Below are 23,981 nucleotides of genomic sequence, written 5' to 3'. Positions count from 1 at the left end.
GGATCCCAGGTCGACCAGACCAGGCAGGATCCCAGATCTACCAGACCAGGCAGGATCCCAGATCCACCAGACCAGACAGGATCCCAGATCTACCAGACCAGGCAGGATCCCAGGTCGACCAGACCAGGCAGGATCCCAGATCTACCAGACCAGGCAGGATCCCAGATCTACCATACCAGGCAGGATCCCAGATCTACCAGACCAGGCAGGATCCCAGATCTACTGCACCAGGCAGGATCCCAGATCTACCAGACCAGGCAGGATCCCAGATCTACCAGACCAGGCAGGATCCCAGATCTACCAGACCAGGCAGGATCCCAGGTCGACCAGACCAGGCAGGATCCCAGATCTACCAGACCAGGCAGGATCCCAGATCTACCAGACCAGACAGGATCCCAGATCTACCAGACCAGGCAGGATCCCAGGTCGACCAGACCAGGCAGGATCCCAGGTCGACCAGACCAGACAGGATCCCAGATCTACCAGACCAGGCAGGATCCCAGATCTACCAGACCAGACAGGATCCCAGATCTACCAGACCAGGCAGGATCCCAGATCTACCAAACCAGGCAGGATCCCAGGTCGACCAGACCAGGCAGGATCCCAGATCTACCAGACCAGACAGGTGCAGACTATAGAAAGGAGCCCCTGAAACAATCCAGCACCTCACAGCAGGGTGGAAGATACTGGCAGGCAAAGAATACATGGAGCGCTATAACCAAGTAGCTGCATAGTGTACAGGAACATCTGTGCAGAATATGGACTGGAGACCCCCAAGTCCCAGTGGGAAACTCCCCCCAAGGTGGTGGAGAATGAGAGGGCTAAGATCATCTGGGACTTCCAGATCCAGACAGATAAAATGGTGGTGGCCAACCAAGTGGACATAGTGATGATGGAGAAGCAGCAGAGGAAAGCCGTAGTGATCGATGGATCCATCCCCAATGATGGAAATATCAGGAAAAAGGAGGAACTGCAGAAGTACCAAGGCCTCAAGGAAGACCTGGAGAAGGTCTGGAGGGTGGAAGCAACAGTAGTACCCATAGTGATGGGAGCACTGGGGGCCGTGTCCCCCCCACTGGAGAAGTGGCTCCAACAGATACCTGGACAACGAGCAGGCTCCGTTGTCATGGCAACGTCTACCAGCTGGCTCCGTTGTCATAGCAACCAGCAGGCTGGTTCCTGATCTCTGGTGACGACCTGCGTACGTAAAACACGATGAAGAAACGGATCGAACACTCACCACGAAGGAGTACATCTGGGTGGAGAGGGTTCGAAACTCGGCGCTGCACACGCCGATGCAGAGCTCCACCGGACCGCCTGGGGAGTGAGGGACGAGGGCTTCGGCCATGTCGCACACGATCCTGCAGGCACGGAAACGGGTCAGACCACGCCTCGGACTTTTCCTGACACGTCCCGCCGGACACTCACCTCTCAGCGCTGATGTAGAGCGAGGGGGCGGGGTTACAGCGAACTCCTGCTACCTGGACATGTGTGATCTCCTTCACCTGCAGCCCCAGGTTCTCCCCTTCGATGGTCACCCGTGTTCCCCCCTCCCGCGGGCCAGTCAGCGGATCAATCTGCGAGAGAAATCACTGATCAGTCAGAATTTAGAGAACAGTTCAAATGTTTTGCTTTAAATGATGAAACGATTCCCGTTAAGAAAAATAAAAAATGAGTTTTAATTTCAATAACTGATGAATGATCCTCTGTATTGATGAATCCATGTGTGTGGACTGTCCCCCCCCAGAGGGGGCGCTGCAGCGACCATTACTGATGAGACAGACAAGGAGTCAGAAAATCAGCCCTCTGATTGGCTGCAGGCATGGAGGCATACCTTGGTGATGCGCGGGTGGCTGCAGCGCAGGTTGTGGCGGCCGTGATGCATCCAGTTCAGCTCTGGCGAGGGGCAGTGCTGCCTCAGGAGGCACTTCCGGCTTTCGGCGCACCACCCACATTCAAAGGTGGGCGGAGCTTTGAGGCACTGGCCGCAGCTGGAGCGCTGCGCTTCACATTTGTACAGCAGCGCTGGAAAAACGACAAACAGGACGCGTTTCAGGTCCGGTGTTAACGTTCTGACTGTTAGCATGCCGTTAGCCACTGTCGCGCTACGACTCCACTGCCAAAACATCCGGATGTTGAAGCGTAAATAAAACCAGAATTCCACCAGGTCCCGGTTATTCCCAGGAGAACAGAAACATCGTGTCAGACGAGGCAGAATGAGCCGACTCCAGGAAAACATCTGGAGCAGCTTTTCACAACTAACTCCGTGAACAGGTCGGTAACGCGACTGGGTATTCTGGAGGAGTCTCTGCAGGACGGGGACAAGGCCTCTACAGAGGGACAACATGTCCCCAGCGCTTTTTAACCCTCCAAAAACAATGTTTTGTTGTAGTAAATTGTCACGGAGTGGAGGTGGAGGTGTGGATCTAAATGCAGAGAAGGAGGCACGATGCTTTTATAAATTAAACTGAAGACTGGAAGAATTCGTGGAGAACAACACACACATGAAGCAAACACAACAAACCAGAACTGGGAGCAGAAACCAGGGCTGCAAATACTGGGAAACAAAACAACAACAACAACAACAACAATGGAAATGCAACGTCACTATTATTATTATTGTTAATAATAATAATAATAATAACAATTATTATAACAATTATTATTATTATTATTATCATTAATAATAATAATAATAATAATAACAATTATTATTATTATAATTATAGCTATTATTATTATTGTTGTTTTTTATTATTATTAATTATTATTATTATTATTATTACTATTGTTGTTTTTATTATTATTATTATGATTAATAATAATAATAATAATAATAATAATAATACATTTATTTCTGTTCATTCATTCATTTTCTGAACCGCTTATTCCAATTCAGGGTCGCGGGGAAGCTGGAGCCTATCCCAGCTGGCTTTGGGCGACAGGCAGGGTTCACCCTGGACAGCTCGCCGGTCCATCACAGGGCCACACAGAGACACACAACCACTCACGCTCACACTCACTCCTAGGGGCAATTTAGAGTAACCAGTTAACCTAACATCATGTCTTTGGACGGTGGGAGGAAGCCGGAGAACCCGGAGAGAACCCACGCATACATGGGGAGAACATGCAGACTCCACTGACCAAACCCCTCCCCAGTCAAGGATCGAACCAGTGACCTTCTTGCTGTGAGGCCACAGTGCTGAACACTGTTCCACCGTGCAGCCTAATAATAATAATAATAATAATTATTATTATTAATATTAAATATGTAAATGTGATTTTATTCATCCCAACTCATGATGATTAAGGTTTTTCCTATAACAGAATCATCAAAGAGGATGATTAAAGAGAGAGCTTGGGGAGAAGCTGGAGGAGGAGATGGAGGAGAAGCCGCAGCAGGTATCCTAACTCCAGGTCCTCCAGGAGTCCTGCAGGTTTTCCAAGTGTTCCTGCTGCAACACACTTGATCAAATCTGTGTGTTTAGCAGATGGTGGCAGAGCCAGTCTGGGTCTGAGTCAGGCGCGTTGCAGCAGGGACACCTGGACAACTGCAGGGCACCGGCCCTGGAGGTCCAGGACCTCTGGAGGCTCAGAGGTGGGAAGCATCAACATGTTAGTGGTGACAAAGGTTCGCCTGTATCAGATACACGTCGATGTTTCATCGGATGAAAGAAGCTAAAGGTGCAGTTTCATATGGAGGTGGAGGATTACGTCTCTGACTGCGACGGAACAGAATAAACTAAACAGTTACTGAGCTGCGTCAGGAACTCACACTGGGGAGGATTTTTCACCATTACTGTAAATATTCCACCGTTTGTTGTGTTTATCTTTGCTGCATCGCTGCAGCCAGGGGTCAGAGGTCAGCGGAGGTTCAGCAGTAAAAGCTAGAGTCACGTGAGATAATCAGCCACCTGAAACTAAAATTTAAACCTTGTTTTAGTCTCTCAGGTGGAAAGATGGACAGAGTTTCACCCATCTGAGTGTAAAGTAGCGAGATCCGTTGATCTGCAGGGTAAAACATGAGGAGATTCAGGGAAGGAATCTCTGTATGCTGGGACAATGCTGGATGCTGGTGATGCTCTGCATGAACAGCAGACATGATTCTCTACTGGAAACCAGTTCATGCACCACAGAAACCAGTGTGAACACAGTTCAGCCTGACCTCCACACATGCAGGTGAAAGCTCCATCATGGAAGAAGAAACCAAAGATGAACATGAGCAGAAGGCGGAGCATCCAGGTGAAGAACCTGCACCTGGAGGTCAAAGAGGTGTTTTACCTTTCATGTACAAAGGCTTGTCGATGAAGAAATCTCCGTCCCAAACGATGGAGAAGTCCACGGGCAGGTCCCCGGCCTCGTCCCCTTCATACCAGTACTGCAAGGACACGTCAACGTCAGGCGTTTTATTGCTGCCATGTCATTAATATGCACCGATCAACACGAGGAAACAGGAAGTTGTTCAATGACACGTCAAAATAAAAGTTCTGTTTCAAAAGAATGATAAAAATAATCTCAGATAGAAATAAAACAGTGCAGAACGGTGTTGTCATGGTTACCTTACTCATTCCCGTTGGATCTGAAAAACTCAGAGCTAAATTTTCCGGTTTTGTAATGAACCTGGATGGCATTACTTTAGCTTCCAGTGCTACAGTGAGAAACCTTGGAGTAATATTTGACCCTGACCTGTCCTTTGGCCCACATATTAAGCAGGTTACTAAAACAGCCTTCTTTCATTTACGTAATATAGCCAAAATTAGGGACATTCTGTCTCAGAGTGATGCAGAAAAACTGGTTCACGCTTTTGTTACTTCGAGACTAGATTACTGTAACTCTCTATTACTGGGCTGTCCTAAATATGCCCTGAAAAGCCTTCAGCTGATCCAGAATTCTGCAGCCAGAGTCCTGACCAGAACCAGCAGGAGAGATCATATTTCTCCAGTTTTAGCCTCTCTTCATTGGCTGCCTGTTGAATCTAGAATAGAATTTAAAATCCTTCTCCTTACATATAAAGCCCTCCACAACCAGGCACCACTATATATCAAAGACCTCATTGTTCCTTATATACCAAGCAGAGTACTTCGTTCGCAGACTGCAGGCTCACTTGTGGTTCCTAGAGTCTCAAAGAGCCGAGCAGGAGGCAGAGCCTTTGGTTATCAGGCCCCTCTCTTATGGAATAAGCTCCCAGTTAGTGTTAGGGAAGCAGACACCCTCCCCACCTTTAAGACTAGGCTGAAGACTTATCTTTTTGATAAGTCCTATAGCTAGGGATGGTTAGCATCCCTTAGTTATGCTGCTATAGGTTTAGACTGCTGAGGGACATTTCCTGATACACTGAGCTTCTTTCTCTTTATCTCTTTCTTTTACCCCCCCCCCCCATAACAGTGTTGCATCGTTAACATGTATGTCTCCTGTCTCAGCAGGTCTCCCTGGCCGGGAGTAGCAGTTCCTGTTGTCTGTTGTCTTTCTGTCCTCTTCCCCCCACACAGCAGAGGCAGATGGCTGCCTGTCCTGAGCCGGGTTCTGCCGGAGGTTTCCTTCCTGTTAAAAGGGAGTTTTTTCCTTCCCACTGTCGCCAGTGTGCTTGCTCAGGATGGGAGATTGAGTTGGACTCAACTCAATCTGTTGGTTTCCTTATATAGGCTGTTATGAATTGGCCTTCATTATGTTTTCCCCTCTGTCTGTAAAGCGTCTTGAGATGGCATTGCCGTGATTTGACGCTATATAAATAAAGTTGAATTGAACTGAAATCATTCCTAAGATCCTCTTCTGAGGATCACTGGATTCTGTACATGCTGTCCTGGTCTTCCTGTTTACTCGGTTCTGACCCGGTTTAATTCTCGGGCAGTCGGCCAGAGGTTGGTTCTGACCCGGTTCGTGATGAACACACACGTGAAACCCCTGATGGATCTGCTGCGTGAGGTGGTGTGTTGTCTTGCATCATCACACCGACGTTAGCAGGACGAGACAACATGGCTGACTGGCGTTAACACATCCGACACCCAGCTGCTGCAATGATGGCTGCTCTATTGGACTGCAGTTTCCTCCGCTATGATGGGGTCGCGTTGTCTCGGAAACATGACAGCAGCTCTCTGTGTCGGGGCTGAACGAGGATCAGAAGTTTCAGACCAAATGAGACAAAATGAAAACTTCTGCTGCGACCGCTGTTCAGCCAATCACACGGCACCATGTGATCACGCTGACGTTACGGCCGAGTGTCAGGATGAGGACGACCCGGTACCTCCTCCCTCCTCTCCCTCCTGTCATGTAAATGTATTACGAACGTTTCGTGTTATTCGGCGTGATTCACCGTCCATTTGAACTGTCTCCTCATTTTCTCCTCTTACTGTCTGCCTCCTGCTGGGTCTGAATGTCACTGAGCTGGTGAACACTGTGGAGCTGTGTGTGTCGATCTCTTGTTCCCATGGCAACGCTAGTGCAGTCGCCATGGGGTCAGGGGTGCCTGGCAACTACAGGGAGAGAGTGTGTGTGTGTGTGTGTGTGTGTGCTTGTTTTGATGTCATAGTGAGAACCACGCTCTGCAGACCAACTTATGGGGACATCAGGAAATATGGGGAGCAAACAGACATGTCAGGAGGATTATAGATTTTTGAATTCAGAAACATTAGTGAGAGTTATGATGTTTGATTAATTTAATCAGCTTCCTGGATAAAGCCAGTCAGTCACCTGATAAATCCTAAAGTATTTTCAGATAATTGCGATGGACTGGCGAGCTGTCCAGGGTGTACCCTGCCTGTCGCCCAAAGCCGGCTGGGATAGGCTCCAGCTTCCCCGCGACCCTGAATTGGAATAAGCGGTTCGGAAAATGAATGAATGAATGAATATTTTCAGATAACACTTATTAACTGTGGTTGACAGATGCATACTTCTAATGTTAGGTCAGACTTTAATGTAGGGATGGGCAGATTCCGTATTTAATCAATCCATGCAACATGTGCTGATTCAGTTAGGATTAAAAAATGTTCAAAAATGTTTAGTTTTCATAATAATTAAAAGACAGTAAAGCCACTGTAAAGACTGTAAAGAATTGGACCGGTCTGTCCGGCTAGAGTGACGAACAAAACCAGCAGGATGCTAGCCTAGTTGGTACCGTTACTAAGCGCGAGATTTACTCGTCAGGTTTGAAGGCCAGCACTTGGAAACATTTGGGTTTTTATGGACATAAGAACAGACAAGATCTGGAAAAGACTTAGTGCATATGTAACACGTTTAAAGCCATAATAAAATCTAATAGTAATATTTCTAACATGTGACAGCAGCTCCGTTCCAGCCCCGGTTGTTGCTAACTATTGCAAACAAATCTCATTCCTGGAGGTTCCAGAGAAAATGTGTTCGATTTCTGTTGGATTTATTTATGTTTTTAACTACATAAAAGATGGAGGAGATAACTTTGTTTGGTTACTTGAATGAGTGGATACTGAATGGTGTATAAAGTAGTTTAAATGTAACCAGGACTCCCTGGAGAAAAAAACTCAATGTAAACACAAGGTATTTAAAATGGCAAACTCCTACTTCAAACTATAAACTAGTTTTTAAACTGTGTAGATAAACCAGTAAAAACAGAGTTATAAAAATCTAATCTATTTCTGTATATATTACGTTACATTTTGTGAAGAAAAGTAATTCTCTATAAAATACTCTCAAACAAGAAACTATTACATTTTAGTAATTTCTTTATTCATCTACATTTTCCCTCCATATTTGTTTGTACTTGATACTTTTATTTACTTTCTGTGCTGCTTATCTGACAACTGCAGTTATGATTTTGCTGTCCTAAAATTACAGTGACAATATAGTTTATTTGTAGTTACTCTTTGGAACAAACAGGGTAAACCCAGGACTACTTTTATAACTGTTATTACTAATGTGCATTATTGACAGTATTTTCTCTGTTACGTTACTGTATTTCACTATGAAATGTACTTTTTCTCTGTTAGGTTTGTACTTTTTATTTTCTAAAGTCATTGGGCAGTTGCTTTTATCCTAAGGGACTTAACATGGAAGACATGATCAATTAGCCATCGCAATTAACCTAATGTTAATCTCTTCTGGGTGGGAGGAAGCTGGAGCGCCCGGAGAGATCCCATGCATACATTTGGAGAAAGGCCACTGTTCAAACCCCCTCCCCCCAGTCGAGGCTCGAATCAGCTGTGACACCGCAGTGCTAACCACTATGCCACCGTGCAGCCCATCTTAAAGGCCTCCTGCATGATACTGGAAAACTTTAAGCTGGAATGAAGAGAAGAACCTTCAAAATCACAGATGTAAAACTGGGACAAATATGTCAAATATTTTAGGTTGGAAACAGACTGTAGACAGCAGGAACATTTCTACTAAATGGCCTGTTTCCACTGGGAATACTACGTTAATTAAATACAGACACACTTTGACCATCTGCGTTTGTCTCCTGTAGCGATGGTACATCTTTTAGAAATGAAGAAATGAGAGTTAGCAGACGGACAACCTTCCGTATGTGTGGACATGTACATAGTTCACATGGATGACATCGAAAGGTGAATGCCATCAAAGTAAAGGATAATAATCAGTCACTGGAGTGTGTATTTGTGTGTGTGCATTTAGTTATTTGTACATACACATATCATATATATATATATATATATATATATATATATATATATATATATATGCACACACACACACAACTGAGGACTGAGGTTTCGGATCAACAAGGTCCCCATAAAAACTGCAGATGTTTTGGTAAATATATTTGTATTAAAGATGATAATCTCAGAAGGTAATCAGTTTAGTATATATTTGTCATGTTCTCTGCGCTGCCTGGGTTAATCAGTGGATTCAGTTCACCTGAGATCATCTGATTCCCACCATTTTTCCTGCCATGGTTCCCACCCTGACAATTAGCACAACTCCACCTGGGTTTCCCAAATTGCCACCTGGTTTGCACACTATTTAACCTCATTCTCTCCTTCTCAGCCAGATTATCAGCACAGCTTCCTGCCTAGTTGAAATCCTGCATTTGTCGACTGCCTTCTACATTTCCAACCAGCTTTGATTCTCGGATTTCCCTTCTTGCCTTGCCCTAATCGGATTTCTCTTACCCGTTTCTGGACTTCTTGATGTTGACCCACGCCTTGCCTCTGGACCTCGAGCCACGCATATCACTTTGATAAGTACTGTTTGCTTCTAGATACTGACCATTGCCTGACCTCTGACCTTGCCTCTTGGATTGTGGATTTTTCAGCTTCCCTCCGACCTTCAGGACCAGTCAAGTCTTATGGGAATCATCCCTTGGCTCTAATAAAGCTGTTCCTTTTGTTCTACTCCTGTCCAGGTCCTCACAGTCACTTACAATAATTAGAGGTGTTAAGATGTTTTATAAAGCAACAACATTTTAATAAAATTGGAACTTTTTGTTCAAATGTCAATAGTTAATAAAAGATCAAATTTATTTTTGGAGACCGGCACGTTTTGTTTTAAGCATATTTTGGAAAAGCTTTAAAGATCCTTGCAACCATTTTAGTCTAATGGCCAAAAGGGTCAAAATTAATTGGTTCAATTATGATTTTTTAAGGTTTAAAATGGATTCTGGGTTCCTGTAAAATTATGTGAATCAGGGTCCCGATATTGACAAAGAGGAGACTGAGTGTGTTCCCATTCCGAATGATCATCGCTGTTAGACTGAAGGTGTATCAGTCGCCTTCATTTCAGACTGTCATTCTCAGCCAATCAGAACTCTGAATTCACCAAATTATCACATCACAGTAAACAAGATTCCTGAGTGATTTCCTGCATTTTCCAGACTCCATGGTTTAAAACACTGATAGCGCCTCCTACAGGTCTGTGTGGAGAAGTGCACTCTTACAGATGTGATGAAACTAAGAGGAATGAAGCACATTTTAGCAACAAACATGACTAAACTAAACTTTTAGGATGTTTAGTTAATGTCACTTTAATGAGATCAAATTCCCACAATTTAAATTTGTACGCTTTGAAACTACGTGTTCAACATTAAATATGTAAAATAAGGTGCAGTGCATGCTGGGTAGTGTGATGCGTCTTACCGAGGTGTTCTGACACTGGATGCAGGAGGAGTTGAATCGCACGGCGGGGATACGCTGGACTTTTTCCTGGATGTTAAACACACATTCATAGTTCTTCTGGCCCGACTGCGGCTGGGGAAGGTTACGGGCTCGCAACGTAATTGGACGAACCATCCCAGCGGGGACGAGGATGTCGGCGTTGGGGAGGATCTGAGGACAGCCCTGTTAGGACGGAGACAGAAGTTAGGACCTGAGCGATGGAGCGTAACAGTGTTTCCTTATGTAATATCTGCTGATCCAGTTTAAACCAGTTCTTTAATATGGTGTCTGTCATGTGTAGATACAATCCTGGACCTGGACCACTGCAGCTCCTTAAATATCTTTGAATAAAACCAGAATAAAAACCAGCAGCTCAAAGACGAAGTTCAGACAAACAAAGAACCTTGAGGTTTAAAAGGCAAGAAGTCATTTTTCTTAACGTTAGAATCCCGCTGTCTACTGGCTCTCATGAGCCAAACTTTACATCTACCAGGAAGCACTTTAGACAACTCAGGCCTGAAAGCGATGCTGAGTTTGCAGGATAGAAACAAAATTATTCAGGTCAGAGATTTTTTTTCATTTAGAGATCACAGCAGCAAAAATGCTTGCAGAGGACGGTTATGTAGATGTTTACCCAGACGTAAAGCTGGGGTAGGCAATGTTGGGGAGCTAGCAAGATGTGAAAGTAGCACCCTATCTTGGCCCCTCCCCCTATATTGGCTCCTCCCCCTCTTCTATTGCTCCTTGCATGATCCAAGGCTTTTTTCTAACCTCCGCCAAGGAAGTTAAGTTTTTACTGGCGTTTATCTGTTTGTGTACAAGAACACTCAAAAAGTTATGGATGGATTTTGATTAGATTTTTAGGAGTTGTTGGAAATAAGAAAACTTTGGTGGTGATCCAGATCACCGTTTGTATCCAGGGATTTTTTTTAAAGGCCTTGGCAGAAGTTTGTGCCACGTGATTTTCTAGTTCGCAGCTTTTTCCAACAACGATTTTCTCTTTCTCGGCTGTTTAGCAGGAGGAGGCAAATCCTAGCAGGGGTCGGGAAATCCTTCCTGCATTTCCTCAGCCGAAGAAACTTACAAAATATAAGAAAAGATCAACATCAATTCGGTCCAAATGTTTTGTTTGGTCAGAGTTTTTACAGATCTACAGTAAACTGAGGGGTCTAACTATATTTCTTATTGTTCATGATTACAGAATGTATAGACTACTATCAGGACGGAGAACCACTTCACCTAGAGGAACATGTCTCTGAGCAGGATTACCTCCCCCAGCTTTAAAACAATCAGTCTGTTTACATGACCATCCAAACCAGACAACTGAGAGACAGAGATTACTGTAATCAAACAGGACATTATTTCAAAGTATTTAGAAAGCTTGGTGTATATTTTCCAGTTAGTTATTGGATAGCTTTCAGTGTACATGTGACATCGCTTTCTGTAATCTTAAAAACCCATCCAGTCTTTTTTTTTTAATACATAATTATGACATTAGCTATTAATGTGGGAACTCATGGTCTAAACATTAGCTGCTAACGTGAAAATCCACAATGGTAACATTAGCTGCTAATGTGATCCTGTTGTCTTACAGTTAGCTTCCAATGTGAGAGCCGGCGGTCGTAGCTTCATCGTGAAAACCAAGGATGGTAAGGTGAATCTGTGGTCCCACCATTATCTACTAATGTGGAAGCTTACTGCCTTAGCATTAGCTGCTAATGTTGGAGCCCATCACCTTAGCGTTAGCTGCTATTGTGAACTCATGATCTTAGCATTAGCTTCTAATGTGGGAATCTACCATATTAGCATTAGCTGCTTATGTGTGAACCCACAGATCTTAGCATTAGTTACTAATGAGAGAACCTGCATTCCTAGCGTTAGATACTAATGCATGACATCTTGTTTTTCTTTTCTAATTTTCTCAGTGTGAAATATGTCCTATCGGCCGGATTATATGCTATTTAATGGCATGATGTCACAGTTGTGCGACACCTTTATTAAACTTTCAGAAAGCAGGAGATGAACCAGAACCAAAGCAGGAAAAAGAACATCCAGGAGGTCCTTATTTTCTTCTTTTCTGGCTATGAACAACAATAAATCTTCTGTAAATTTAAACACAGAACTGATTTCTGTTTGCTGAGTCTAAAGGAAGTCATTGTTATCATCACCAATTGGTTCCAAGTTGCATATCAAACTCCACCCCTTTGTTCAGATCGGTGAGATTATGACTAAAGAAAGGATCCAAAAGAAAAGTGGAACAGTTTGGATATTTTGGTTCCTTTCAAAGTTTTTTTTTATGTGGAAACACAAAAAATGTACAAATCTCTACCCATCGCAACATGCTTTTACCAAAGCAAGAAATGACAAAAAAAAGTTTGCACCAACAAAACATTTTTACGATCATCAACACTGTCCTCTCAACAAGGCTCACAGCTAAAATCTGAAAGCTAACAGCTAAAATCTAAAAACTAAGTTAAAATCTGAAAACTAACAGCTAAAATCTAAAAGCTAACAGCTAAAATCTGAAAGCTAATAGTTAAAATCTAAAAGCTAACAGATAAAACCTAAAAACTATTAGCTAAAATCTGAAAAACAGCTAAAATCTAAAAACTAACAGCTAAAATCTGAAAGCTAATTGTTAAGATCTAAAAACTAACAGTTAAAATCTAAAAGCTGCCAGCTAAAATCTGAAAACAGCTAAAATCTAAAGGCTAAGAACTAAAATCTAAAAGCTAACAGCTAAAATCTGAAAGCTAATTGTTAAAATCTAAAAGCCAACAGCAAAAATCTGAAAACAGCTAAAATCTGAAAGCTAACAGCTAAAATCGGAAAACAGCTAAAATCTAAAAGTTAATTGTTAAAATCTAAAATCTAACAGCTAAAATCTAAAAGCTAACAGCTATAATCTGAAAGCTAATTAACTGCTAAAATCTAAAAACTACCAGCTAAAATCTAAAAACAGCTAAAATCTAACAACTAACAGCTAAAATCTAAAAACTAACAGTTAAAATCTAAAAGCTAACAGCTAAAATCTAAAAGCTAAAATCTGAAAGCTAATAGTTAAAATCTAAAAGCTAACAGCTAAAATCTAAAAATAGCTAAAATCTGAAAAAACAGCTAAAATCTAAAAACTAACAGCTAAAATCTGAAACCTAATTGTTAAAATCTAAAAGCTAACTGCTAAAATCTAAAAACTAACAGCTAAAATCTAAAAACAGCTAAAATCTAAAAGCTAACAGCTAAAATCTGAAAGCTAATGGTTAAAATCTAAAAACTAACAGTTAAAATCTAAAAGCTGCCAGCTAAAATCTGAAAACAGCTAAAATCTAAAGGCTAAGAACTAAAATCTAAAAGCTAACAGCTAAAATCTGAAAGCTAATTGTTAAAATCTAAAAGCCAACAGCTAAAATCTGAAAACAGCTAAAATCTAAAAGCCAACAGCTAAAATCTAAAAACAGCTAAAATCTAACAACTAACAGCTAAAATCTAAAAACAGCTAAAATCTAAAAGCTAACAGCTAAAATCTGAAAGCTAATGGTTAAAATCTAAAAACTAACAGTTAAAATCTAAAAGCTGCCAGCTAAAATCTGAAAACAGCTAAAATCTAAAGGCTAAGAACTAAAATCTAAAAGCTAACAGCTAAAATCTGAAAGCTAATTGTTAAAATCTAAAAGCCAACAGCTAAAATCTGAAAACAGCTAAAATCTAAAAGCCAACAGCTAAAATCTGAAAACAGCTAAAATCTGAAAGCTAACAGCTAAAATCGGAAAACAGCTAAAATCTAAAAGTTAATTGTTAAAATCTAAAAGCTAACAGCTAAAATCTAAAAGCTAACAGCTATAATCTGAAAGCTAATTAACTGCTAAAATCTAAAAACTACCAGCTAAAATCTAACAACTAACAGCTAAAATCTAAAAACTAACAGTTAAAATCTAAAAGCTAACAGCTAAAATCTAAAAACTAATAGCTAAAATCTGAAAAAACAGCTAAAATCTAAAAACTAACAGCTAAAATCTGAAAGCTAATTGTTAAAATCTAAAAACTAACAGTTAAAATCTAAAAGCTAACTGCTAAAATCTAAAAACTAACAGCTAAAATCTAAAAACAGCTAAAATCTAAAAGCTAACAGCTAAAATCTGAAAGCTAATGGTTAAAATCTAAAAACTAACAGTTAAAATCTAAAAGCTGCCAGCTAAAATCTGAAAACAGCTAAAATCTAAAGGCTAAGAACTAAAATCTAAAAGCTAACAGCTAAAATCTGAAAGCTAATTGTTAAAATCTAAAAGCCAACAGCAAAAATCTGAAAACAGCTAAAATCTGAAAGCTAACAGCTAAAATCGGAAAACAGCTAAAATCTAAAAGTTAATTGTTAAAATCTAAAATCTAACAGCTAAAATCTAAAAGCTAACAGCTATAATCTGAAAGCTAATTAACTGCTAAAATCTAAAAACTACCAGCTAAAATCTAAAAACAGCTAAAATCTAACAACTAACAGCTAAAATCTAAAAACTAACCGTTAAAATCTAAAAGCTAACAGCTAAAATCTAAAAGCTAAAATCTGAAAGCTAATAGTTAAAATCTAAAAGCTAACAGCTAAAATCTAAAAATAGCTAAAATCTGAAAAAACAGCTAAAATCTAAAAACTAACAGCTAAAATCTGAAACCTAATTGTTAAAATCTAAAAGCTAACTGCTAAAATCTAAAAACTAACAGCTAAAATCTAAAAACAGCTAAAATCTAAAAGCTAACAGCTAAAATCTGAAAGCTAATGGTTAAAATCTAAAAACTAACAGTTAAAATCTAAAAGCTGCCAGCTAAAATCTGAAAACAGCTAAAATCTAAAGGCTAAGAACTAAAATCTAAAAGCTAACAGCTAAAATCTGAAAGCTAATTGTTAAAATCTAAAAGCCAACAGCTAAAATCTGAAAACAGCTAAAATCTAAAAGCCAACAGCTAAAATCTAAAAACAGCTAAAATCTAACAACTAACAGCTAAAATCTAAAAACTAACAGTTAAAATCTAAAAGCTAACAGCTAAAATCTAAAAGCTAAAATCTGAAAGCTAATAGTTAAAATCTAAAAGCTAACAGCTAAAATCTAAAAATAGCTAAAATCTGAAAAAACAGCTAAAATCTAAAAACTAACAGCTAAAATCTGAAACCTAATTGTTAAAATCTAAAAGCTAACTGCTAAAATCTAAAAACTAACAGCTAAAATCTAAAAACAGCTAAAATCTAAAAGCTAACAGCTAAAATCTAAAAACTAACAGTTAAAATCTAAAAGCTGCCAGCTAAAATCTGAAAACAGCTAAAATCTAAAGGCTAAGAACTAAAATCTAAAAGCTAACAGCTAAAATCTGAAAGCTAATTGTTAAAATCTAAAAGCCAACAGCTAAAATCTGAAAACAGCTAAAATCTAAAAGCCAACAGCTAAAATCTGAAAACAGCTAAAATCTGAAAGCTAACAGCTAAAATCGGAAAACAGCTAAAATCTAAAAGTTAATTGTTAAAATCTAAAAGCTAACAGCTAAAATCTAAAAGCTAACAGCTATAATCTGAAAGCTAATTAACTGCTAAAATCTAAAAACTACCAGCTAAAATCTAACAACTAACAGCTAAAATCTAAAAACTAACAGTTAAAATCTAAAAGCTAACAGCTAAAATCTAAAAACTAATAGCTAAAATCTGAAAAAACAGCTAAAATCTAAAAACTAACAGCTAAAATCTGAAAGCTAATTGTTAAAATCTAAAAACTAACAGTTAAAATCTAAAAGCTAACAGCTATAATCTGAAAGCTAATTAACTGCTAAAATCTAAAAACTACCAGCTAAAATCTAAAAACAGCTAAAATCTAACAACTAACAGCTAAAATCTAAAAACTAACAGTTAAAATCTAAAAGCTAACAGCTAAAATCTAAAAGCTAAAATCTGAAAGCTAATAGTTAAAATCTAAAAGCTAACAGCTAAAATCTAAAAATAGCTAAAATCTGAAAAAACAGCTAAAATCTAAAAACTAACAGCTAAAATCTGAAACCTAATTGTTAAAATCTAAAAGCTAACTGCTAAAATCTAAAAACTAACAGCTAAAATCTAAAAACAGCTAAAATCTAAAAGCTAACAGCTAAAATCTGAAAGCTAATGGTTAAAATCTAAAAACTAACAGTTAAAATCTAAAAGCTGCCAGCTAAAATCTGAAAACAGCTAAAATCTAAAGGCTAAGAACTAAAATCTAAAAGCTAACAGCTAAAATCTGAAAGCTAATTGTTAAAATCTAAAAGCCAACAGCTAAAATCTGAAAACAGCTAAAATCTGAAAGCTAACAGCTAAAATCGGAAAACAGCTAAAAATCTAAAAGTTAATTGTTAAAATCTAAAAGCTAACAGCGAAAATCTAAAAACTAATAGCTAAAATCTGAAAAAACAGCTAAAATCTAAAAACTAACAGCTAAAATCTGAAAGCTAATTGTTAAAATCTAAAAACTAACAGTTAAAATCTAAAAGCTAACTGCTAAAATCTAAAAACAGCTAAAATCTAAAAACAGCTAAAATCTAAAAGCTAACAGCTAAAATCTGAAAGCTAATGGTTAAAATCTAAAAACTAACAGTTAAAATCTAAAAGCTGCCAACTAAAATCTGAAAACAGCTAAAATCTAAAGGCTAAGAACTAAAATCTAAAAGCTAACAGCTAAAATCTGAAAGCTAATTGTTAAAATCTAAAAGCCAACAGCTAAAATCTGAAAACAGCTAAAATCTGAAAGCTAACAGCTAAAATCGGAAAACAGCTAAAAATCTAAAAGTTAATTGTTAAAATCTAAAAGCTAACAGCTAAAATCTAAAAGCTAACAGCTATAATATGAAAGCTAATTAACTGCTAAAATCTAAAAACTACCAGCTAAAATCTAAAAACAGCTAAAATCTAAAAACTAACAGCTAAAATCTAAAAACTAACAGTTAAAATCTAAAAGCTAACAGCTAAAATCTAAAAGCTAACAGCTAAAATCTGAAAGCTAATAGTTAAAATCTGAAAGCTAACAGCGAAAATCTAAAAACTAATAGCTAAAATCTGAAAAAACAGCTAAAATCTAAAAACTAAGCTAAAATCTGAAAGCTAATTGTTAAAATCTAAAAACTAACAGTTAAAATCTAAAAGCTAACTGCTAAAATCTAAAAACAGCTAAAATCTAAAAACAGCTAAAATCTAAAAGCTAACAGTTAAAATCTGAAAGTGTGGTGGAATTATGCGTATAGTGTAGTTTTAATATGTTACTCATTTATTAAGTTATATTAAGATATATATTCTGCATAGTTAGAGCAGTTCAGTAAGCTTGCTTTAGTAGATTCATGCATAAAACTAAGTGTTCTGTTCAAGGCCTGTTTCAGCTTTGACTATTGTTATCTCCAAGCTAGCAGTTGTTTTGACTCGTGCTGCCTGCAAGGGTTGTTTGTGTCTGCTTAAAGAACACTGTAGCACTCTGAGCAGGGGCAGAGCTCTCGAGACCTCTCGCCCGCAACATCTGTACATGCCCAATAAATTGAACAGAAAACAGTTGATTTATAGATTTATTTCTCATCAGATAAATTCCACGACAGAAAGCTACCAGCTAAAATCTGAAAACAGCTAAAATCTGAAGACTAACAGCTAAAATCTAAAAGCTAACAGCTATAATCTGAAAGCTAACAGCTAAAATATGAAAGCTAATGGTTAAAATCTAAAAGCCAACAGCAAAAATCTGAAAACAGCTCAAATCTGAAAGCTACCAGCTAAAATCTGAAAACAGCTAAAATCTGAAAGCTAACAGCTAAAATCGGAAAACAGCTAAAATCTAAAAGCTAACAGTTAAAATCTGAAAGCTACCAGCTAATGGCTAATATCTAAACTTTTCCATCAGGTCCTCCATGAGTCCAGTAAAGCTGTCTTTGCTTTTGTCTTCTATGTCCAGCAGTCACCCGTCCCCTCTGAGCTAGAAGAGGAGAGGATGAAGAAAGTTGGAGTCTTCCTCGTTAACTCACTCTGACCGGCTGAATAAAGGTTAAATGGAAAATAATTAAATCTGTTTTTCCCCAACTCGTCTCTTTGCTGTAATTACACAGTAATTAACATAAATTGCTCTGATTGGACGCTTTTGTGTCAATTAAAAGTCTTTTCATCTTATATTAACTAATTAACCAATTAATTAATCAGAAGGTTGAATAAGCACCAATCACGTAAACGAAACATCCACACAGCTGGATGCTGCCTCCTTCCTCTCCTTGCTACCTTCTTTACCTCCTCGCTACCGTCCTTTCCTCCTCGCTACCTTCTTTACCTCCTCGCTACCTTCTTTACCTCCTCGCTACATTCCTCTCCTCCTCACTACCTTCCTCTCCTCCTCGCTACCTTCTTTACCTCCTCGCTACATTCCTCTCCTCCTCGCTACCTTCTTTACCTCCTCGCTACATTCCTCTCCTCCTCACTACCTTCCTCTCCTCCTCGCTACCTTCTTTACCTCCTCGCTACATTCCTCTCCTCCTCACTACCTTCCAGGTGAGGTTCAGGTGTCAGAAGAACCTCCGGGAGATTTTTCTCCATCTTTAAAGTTGGTTCAGTTCCGATGCTCGTAAATCCTATCAGTCTCGGAGACCTTCAGCAAGGACAGAGTAAAGTGTGTGTTTCTGTGTGCTTCTGTGTGTGTGTGTGTGTGTGTGTGCAGCTTTACCGCTGCGTACTGAGGCGTGTAATAACCGCGAGGCAGCAGCCCTGACCTTCATCGCTGCTCCTTCCTGCAGAAATTCACTGCATTTACAGACGCTGCAAGGTTCAAGCGGCCGTAACGACACCGAGACGTCTCACCGAGGACCTGAGCGAAAACCCTGTCCTGATGTGGGCGTGGCCAGTGAAAGCGGCGCCGCGTTGTACGAGGAAGATGAACTCGTTAACAGAGAAGAAGAAACGTGAACATACCTCCATGTTACTGACGCGACCCTCCTGGAACGAACAGTCCTGCAGGTTGTTTGTGCACACGTGACGATATTTACACCAATGACACGGAAACACGCTGCTGACGCAGGAAGTACACCTGGCAGACAGACAATCTGATTGGCTGGAGAACAGGCACCTGATCTGAAGGATGACTGAGGGGGAGAAGTCAGGGAGGAGTCAGGGGGAGGAGTCTGTGGGAGGAGTCAGGGAGGAGGACTCGGGGGGAGGGGTCAGGGGGCGGGGACAGAGACTTACGAGATGAACACGGAGCAGTTATAGTAGACAAAGGTCGTCGTGATGAACTGATGTCCGGTTTCTGTGGAGCGCAGACTCAGCTGGACTTCCCTCTTCTCACCTGGAGGAGACATCATCATCACCTTCATCACCTTCACCAGCATCATCACCCTTATCATCATCATCTTCATCACCTTCATCAGCATCATCATCACCCTTATCATCATCATTTTCATCACCTTCATCAGCATCATCACCCTTATCATCTTCATCACTTTCATCATCATCACCTTTGTCATCATCTTAATCACCGTCATCATCATCGTCATCTTCATCCCCACCGCCACTCGGCTGCACGTCGTGCGTTTTAACCCTCCTTACAGTTTAATCTTTACTTTTATCGTAGGTGAATAAACAGGATTTATATTAAACATAATTACGAGGTTTATAATCTACTGAGATTATAAATAATTCCAGTTAGAAATTTAATTTTCAGTTAATTGGTGGTAAAATTAGTCATGTGACGTCTTCATCAGTCATCTTGTCCCCCACCCCCACAAACATGGATGAAAACGGCGACTTTTCGTAGCACCGAAACGGATGAGATTTAGACGAAATGAGCCCACAACCCGCCCACTTTGGAGACGTCCAGCTCAGCCATATTTTCACCTGAAAACATCGTTCAAGCTTTAAATGAAAGGTAAAACTTTCATCTTGTGAAAATGTAATCTCACGTTTTACATTTCTGACACAATCATAAGTTACGTTTCAGGTCCCTGTCCTCTCTGGTCTGGGACATCCCTCTAAATCTCATTCAGAATTATCCTGAAAAGGTTTCTTCGTGCGTTTATCTACAAGCCTCTCAGCCCTGCGGGTCTGACAGGTCCAACAGGTCCGGTTATCTGACGCTGTGGGGACCTTGACTTTGACGTGTCATATGGGGACTCCGACGTCCTCGCACGGGTCTTAGAGGTTTTATTCTCGCGAAGACAAACTGAAATATGAAACTTTCCCTCTGAAGTTCGAGTCTTACCGTACGGCAGAGTGTGTGCTGGCCGGTCTCTCAGCGAAGGGGAGATACACATCACCTGGCCTTTAGCCAACACCTCTCCAGGTGTTTCAGCCAGGTCCTCAAACACGCAGGAAACACCGCCGGACAACGCCGGGACGTTCTGAACACGAATGATGACCTGGACACGGGCCCAAAGAAAGTGAAATCAGCAGATTTTCACTGGAAGTTTAGAACAGGAGATGATTTATCATTATCACCGTTAGCATGCTAGCATGCTAATTATACCTCTGTTGCCGGGGAGGTGACGGACATGTTGCTCGGGGTGACCAAGATATCAACACACTGGTCCAGGTGGGTATTGAAGTGCTGAGGCTCCTCCCACTTGTCACATGCTTCCTGTCTGGAACACCTGCACAGGTCAAAGGTCACACCAGAATTCAGCAAGACATCTTATATGTCGCTAAACGTTTATCTTCATCTGACATCACAGAAACCAGTTTCCCCAGTTTGACCAGTTTGACCAGTTTCCCCAGTTTCACCAGAACAGAACTCATCAGCATTCATGTCGGCGTCAAGCAGCCGAATCTAAACAGGTGATTTATGCGTTACGTCATATTTTCAGACGTTCTTTTGGTTTGTTTTTAATCTAAATAAAAATTTTTAATTTTTCTTCTAAAGTAATTTTTAATTGTCAGGTTAATTTTTTATATTATTCCAAATAAGTTGATTAAGGAAAGTGAACCCTAACAAACGTTCTGGGCTTAAAAGTGTTAATTTTTCAGTAAATAATTAACGGTAAATTCATTTCCATTCCTAATAATTACATGAATTTACTTAATATTTATTTAAACTTTTATCTTATTTTATTAAATGAAACTTATTCTGTAGTAATGGTTTACATATTTAAGCTTTATCTCCGGTCATTTTGGTGAAATAATTCCAGAATAACTGAGGGGGATACACGATAATTTGTTGTATTTTAAAGGGAAACTTGTATCGTGATAGAATAAAGGTAAAATATCGGATTCTTCTCCTGTTTATTAACATTTTATTTTTTTACCAGATAAACCAGACTTTTTTCTTGTATTTAATTAATTTTTAAAAAAAGCGTCATTGATTTAAAAAAATGTTTTGTTATTCATGAAAGTTTTTGTTGCTCATTTAACAGAAATGGAGATTTTTTTTTTTTTTGTCAGCAGGAAAAGTTTAAGTTTTTTTTCCCGTTTAACGTGAAAATGATATTATATGTATAAAACAATGAACTTGAGGAGTGACGAGCGCCCTGCGGCGTGCAGGAGAAGCGGCCGAGGAGTGGATGTATCGATCCGTGTACACACGGACAGAAAGGAATGAGGAGGAAGTTTCCATGAACTTCGGATCGCTGCGTGTTTCAGAGACGGGACGTTGCTCGCCGTGTCCTGGTCGTCATGGAGATATTTCTGTCCAATCGGATCACCTGGAACTGCGACACGCAGGAGTTCAGATGAAAGGAAAAGCCTTGAAATGAAGATGTGACATCGAGGAAGCTTCAAACTGTTGGCTGTTTGTTCTTTCTGGCGTTCCCGCTCCGAGAGGACGGCGCTTCCTCCACCTGTCGGGATGCTGAACATCAAACATCCGCACGAGTGGAAACATTTATAGAAACGTTAATGATGCCTCGTGGGAACGAACACGAACACTTTTAATAATGGCACAAACACATTTTATCCTCATTTCTTCTTCTAATCACATCTTTTTTCCTTATCAGCCAAACGAACGTCAACGATCAGCTGTTTCCTGTTTACACTGTCAGGATAAGACGACACTGTCACAAAGCATCATTATGTTTTCATTTCAAGTCAAAGCCAACAGTGGATTTGTGTTTAAGTCACAACCTGTGCCGGTTTCTGTCTTCCAATGTTATTCTAAATCATAACATGACTTAACGGAGCAGTTTCTCCTCGGTCTTCAGTTTCCTTTGTCAGATCACCATCATGTTCCTCCATCCTGTCTTCTTCTTCCCTTTCTTTTGGAAGATGTTGGATTAAACGCGTAAAACTCTCCGTCCTGTATTTCTGTCCCCACATCTCAGAAAACCTGATACTTCATGTCAGTTGGTAGATAAAGACACACTAAACAGAGAAAACACGGGTTTCCCCAAGACTCCATGTTGGGACCGAGCAGCAACGTCCGAAGGTTCACAGTGAAGCCAAAAACTGCAGCTCCCCCTTCATCCACTAGAGGCTCCAAAACAGAGCCAATCCCCATAGACTCGGCATATTTAGGGGCGTGTCCTTTTGATTGACAGGTACCCGATCTCCTGCTTCAAGTCAGACGAACGTAGAACAACCGCGGTTTTTAGCCGGTTAACAATGTGACTTAGCTTTAGCCCGCTTACCTCTGTTAGCTGGTTAGCTCCTGTTATCTCCTGTTATCTCCGGGTTAGCTCGGTTAGCTCTTAGCTACAGAAAGCTCGGAGTTCGCTCGCTGTCAATCATCCACCATGATGCTCACAGCCCCCCTCTCAGCTCCACCTCTTTGTCCATATTTGTATTTTCCGGGTGAGACGACATGCATGCCCCTGCCAAGATGGCGATGGTAGGAACCGCCCACCGAGCTTCAATTCAGCTCTTCAGAAACCTACAGGTGACGTCACGGAGGCTCCGCCCATCTTTTATAAACCGTCTATGACTGGGCTCCAACTGTTCAACACCTACATGCTGCTGCTATCTCAGATCATGCAAAAACGCCAAATATATGGTCCTAACTATGCTGACGACACTCAGCTCCTGGTTTCCGTCCCTTCAGAAGGCTCTGGTCCCAGACTGGATCTGCCACTAGTGGGACAACCTTTAAAAAGTTCAGGTGCAATGATGGTGAAGATGAAGCCGAGTTTCTTACTTGCTGAAGAGAACACACCATCCACAGTGAGGGTCACCGGATCCCAGGCAGTCGGAGCAGCTGTTGTACTGTTCACAGGTTTCCACCGGCAGCTTGCTCACCTGAAACACACACGTTCATCACGTCACGCCCACACACGCCCAACGTGTCCTGGAAACTAAAATCTGGGTCGATGGCTGAAACTCAGGTCCAGGTGCGGTTTTTCTCACCTGTCGGTCACTCAGCAGGTAGATGAACTGGTGGTCTGGACTGAACACCATGTCCCTCAGGATGGGCTTCCCGTCCACCACCGTCACCGTCTCGTACAGCACAGCGTTCTGGGCCGGCGGTGCGATGCCGTCCACACGGATCTGAGACACAAGAGACAAGTTTTAGTCCGAACGAAACTTTTTCTGCTGTCGGAGTTTGTCAACAGACCGTCAGGACAAAACTTTATTCATAAAACAAACACAGTAATCCAAACGCAGCGTCATGAGACACGCCTGTCCTCTAACCGTCTGTCCTCTAACAGTCTGTCCTCTAACCATCTGTCCTCTAACAGTCTGTCCTCTAACAGTCTGTCCTCTAACCGTCACGAGACGCGTCTGTCCTCTAACCGTCTGTCCTCTAACAGTCTGTCCTCTAACCATCTGTCCTCTAACAGTCTGTCCTCTAACAGTCTGTCCTCTAACCGTCTGTCCTCTAACCGTCACGAGATGCGTCTGTCCTCTAACCGTCTGTCCTCTAACAGTCTGTCCTCTAACCATCTGTCCTCTAACCGTCACGAGATGCGTCTGTCCTCTAACCGCCTGTCCTCTAACCGTCTGTCCTCTAACAGTCT

The 23,981-nt window shown here is 40.8% G+C and overlaps 1 protein-coding gene across 1 annotated transcript in view; it reads right to left on the bottom strand.

Annotated features, from left to right (window-relative positions):
* Nucleotides 1-23,981, bottom strand: part of plxna3 (plexin A3) — a 123,289-nt gene that overhangs the window by 29,852 nt on the left and 69,456 nt on the right. Inside the window, exons 7-17 of the mRNA XM_079238683.1 lie at nt 23,371-23,511; nt 23,162-23,262; nt 20,567-20,690; nt 20,303-20,459; nt 19,291-19,390; nt 19,018-19,132; nt 10,062-10,262; nt 4,282-4,378; nt 1,835-2,025; nt 1,429-1,577; nt 1,241-1,361 (exon numbers count right to left, since the gene is read on the bottom strand). Coding sequence (XP_079094809.1) covers nt 1,241-1,361; nt 1,429-1,577; nt 1,835-2,025; nt 4,282-4,378; nt 10,062-10,262; nt 19,018-19,132; nt 19,291-19,390; nt 20,303-20,459; nt 20,567-20,690; nt 23,162-23,262; nt 23,371-23,511 — 1,497 coding nt within the window. The remainder of the gene's footprint in view (nt 1-1,240; nt 1,362-1,428; nt 1,578-1,834; nt 2,026-4,281; nt 4,379-10,061; nt 10,263-19,017; nt 19,133-19,290; nt 19,391-20,302; nt 20,460-20,566; nt 20,691-23,161; nt 23,263-23,370; nt 23,512-23,981) is intronic.

Source organism: Telmatherina bonti (genome assembly GCF_933228915.1).
Source record: "Telmatherina bonti genome assembly, chromosome: 4".
In the NCBI taxonomy this organism is placed as follows: domain Eukaryota; kingdom Metazoa; phylum Chordata; class Actinopteri; order Atheriniformes; family Telmatherinidae; genus Telmatherina; species Telmatherina bonti.
This window is presented reverse-complemented; position numbering and strand designations above follow the sequence as displayed.